The 2,690-nt window shown below is 37.4% G+C and overlaps 1 protein-coding gene across 1 annotated transcript; it reads right to left on the bottom strand.

Moving 5' to 3' along the window:
• Positions 1-947: 947 nt before the first annotated feature.
• On the bottom strand, positions 948-1,847 carry LOC139196018 (uncharacterized). The gene has a single exon (XM_070821681.1). It carries the CDS (start codon positions 1,845-1,847, stop codon positions 948-950), a length of 900 nt encoding a protein of 299 aa, XP_070677782.1.
• Positions 1,848-2,690: the final 843 nt, after the last annotated feature.

Genomic DNA, 2,690 nt, shown 5'->3' with positions numbered 1-2,690 from the left:
CTTGGATCTTGTAAGTCCCCAACCGAGGAACTTCCCTCATTCGGGAACTTAGGGGAGCATTGTTTGTACCATACTTGACCAATCCCGAAACTACTGAGCACTGGTCAACGTTATACCTCGAGGACCCAGAAAAGTTTCCCTCAAACCAGGAGGCCAATCATAGCGCGACACGTGTCGACATCAGAAGCCAATCATAACGTGACACGTGTCAACATCAGAAGCCAATCACAACACGACATGTGTCAATGTCAGAATGAAACTAGAAACTCTCTTCTATAAATAGAGATCATTCTCTTACAATATTTCCTAATGTCACTTGTACTAAATCATTCATTTGTACTCACTAAAGGAGAGCTTGAACCTATGTACTTTTGTAAACCCTTCACAATTAATGAGAACTCCTCTACTCCGTGGACGTAGTCAATCTGGGTGAACCACGTACATCTTGTGTTTGCTTCCCTGTCCCTATCCATTTACATACTTATCCACACTAGTGATCGGAGCAATCTAGCGAAGGTCACAAACTTAACACTTTCTGTTGTACCAAAGTCCTCACTGATTTTGTGCATCAACAGAGTGCAAGGTTCAAAAGAATAGCAACAACCAAATCCTTTTATATAGTAATGTCTTCCATAATTTATCAATACAAACAAATTACAATTGTTGCCTGCGAGGTTTCATATCATGAAAACGTCGCATAATAGGCTCATTATCTATAAAAGCGAACACATCTCTCTCAATGTAAACATGCATGCTATCACTCAACTATTGATCTTCCATTTTGTTACGCAATAGTGTTTTCACAATCTTCATAGCAAAAAAAGCTCTCTTCACCGAAGCAGTTGCAACCAGTAACAACAAAGCCAATGTAAGAAGCTTATTTACTAACATAAAGGTTGCATATCTCCTGATCTTCACCAACTCCTTTGCTAGATCACCAATTCCTCTCAATGATGTGGTCCAAATTTATGCCTTAATTTTGGGGGTACGAAATGCAAATTCTCCATGTTAGGAACGACAATATCATGCTTTTCACAAAACTTTTGTACATCATCAAGCAAGTCCCCAAAGTCATAATCTCTCAAGGATTCTAGTCTTTGCTTGCATACTTCCACTAACGCCATCGCATTCACAATATCTTGATCATTTTTTTGTAATGCTTCTGATAACTTATTTATAATTCCCAATATGAGTCTCATAAAAAAAGTGAAACACAAAATCAAAAGTTTGTATGTCATGGAATAACTTACTTCACCGAAATTGTCTTGGTTGATATCATCTTTAATCCATTCAAGCACCTCCAACACGGCTTCAAACATGACAATAATACTAACTATAGTACCATAATGTGAGTTCCAACGTGTATCACAAGGATGCATGAGACTACTCTCTTGATTTAACCCTCTACTCGTTTCGAGATCACCAATATCAAGAGCTTTCTTAATTTGTTCTAGTTGTTTCTCTCTAAATGCATCATGACGCTTACACGATGATCCAATAGTATTGACCAAAATACTAGCATTGTTGAAGAAAATGGCAACATCCTCAATTCCCTTTGCAACGGCTGCAAGAGCTAGTTGAAGTTGGTGTGCAAAACAATGAACATAAAATGTTTGAGGATACGTGTTCAAAATCTTTGTTTTAAGGCCATTTAGCTCACCTTTCATATTACTAGCTCCATCATACCCTTGTCCTCGTAACTTGGACATACTCAAATTTGTTAAAGCAAAGAATCTCTCAATAGCCTCTTCAAGCGAGCTACTAGTTGTAGAGGAGACATGTTGCACACCCAAAAACCTTTCAACTGCTTCTCCTTTTTTGTTCACATAATGCAATACCACCACCATTTACTCTTTAGTTGAAACATCACGTGCTCAATCAACCAAAAGAGAAAAAAAAATGCACCTTCCATATCTTTAGTGATTGCATCTATAGTTTCAATGGCACAAGCACGGACAAGATATTTTTAAATATCGGAAGAAGGACACTTAAGATTCTTGGGAGCATTCTCAAACACAACCTTCCTAACTTGCTCATTATGCTTGGAAAGAAATTGCATAAGCTCCAAATAATTATCCCTATTGCTTGTTTTCAATGATTCATCATGGCCACAAAAAGGCAAACCTTTTCCCAACAACCATCTTGTGCACTCAAGTGAGGCACTCAATAAAGTATGATAATTAATTCGAGCTTCATCGGTTTGCTTAATCACAAATGTTTCAATGTGTTGCTTTTGTGTCATCAAATCTCTAGCTTGTTGTGCAACTTTATTATGAAGACTTCCAACCCCACCCTCATGGACTCGAAGATTTTCGGATCATTTCTTCCAATGTGTAAACCCTTTCTCAATGAAGACATCATTTCCAGTACTACCCATTTGATCGAAATCACATTTGAAAAGATAGCAATAATGGCAAAATGCAGCATTTTTGATATATTATACTCCAACTACTTAAACTTATCAAACAAACCAGTGATAAAACATCAATTGTTGCTAACTTTTCTTGGCATGATGTGGTCTCTAGGTTGAGACATCAATTGTTGCTAACTTTTCTTGGCATGATGTGGTCTCTAGGTTGACAAGGATCATTTTAGAGATAGTGTCTACGAATTGCTTCACGACAATTAGGTAGATAATCAAGCATTCAACGTCTATATCTAGGGTCTGTAGGAAGATTAGCCAATATTTC

This window comes from Malus domestica, chromosome 05, assembly GCF_042453785.1.
Source record: "Malus domestica chromosome 05, GDT2T_hap1".
Taxonomy (NCBI): domain Eukaryota; kingdom Viridiplantae; phylum Streptophyta; class Magnoliopsida; order Rosales; family Rosaceae; genus Malus; species Malus domestica.
This window is presented reverse-complemented; position numbering and strand designations above follow the sequence as displayed.

Excerpts from the sequence above, each read along its gene's own strand:
- LOC139196018 (XM_070821681.1), bottom strand. The coding sequence starts at position 1,847 with ATGGTGGTGGTATTGCATTATGTGAACAAAAAAGGAGAAGCAGTTGAA.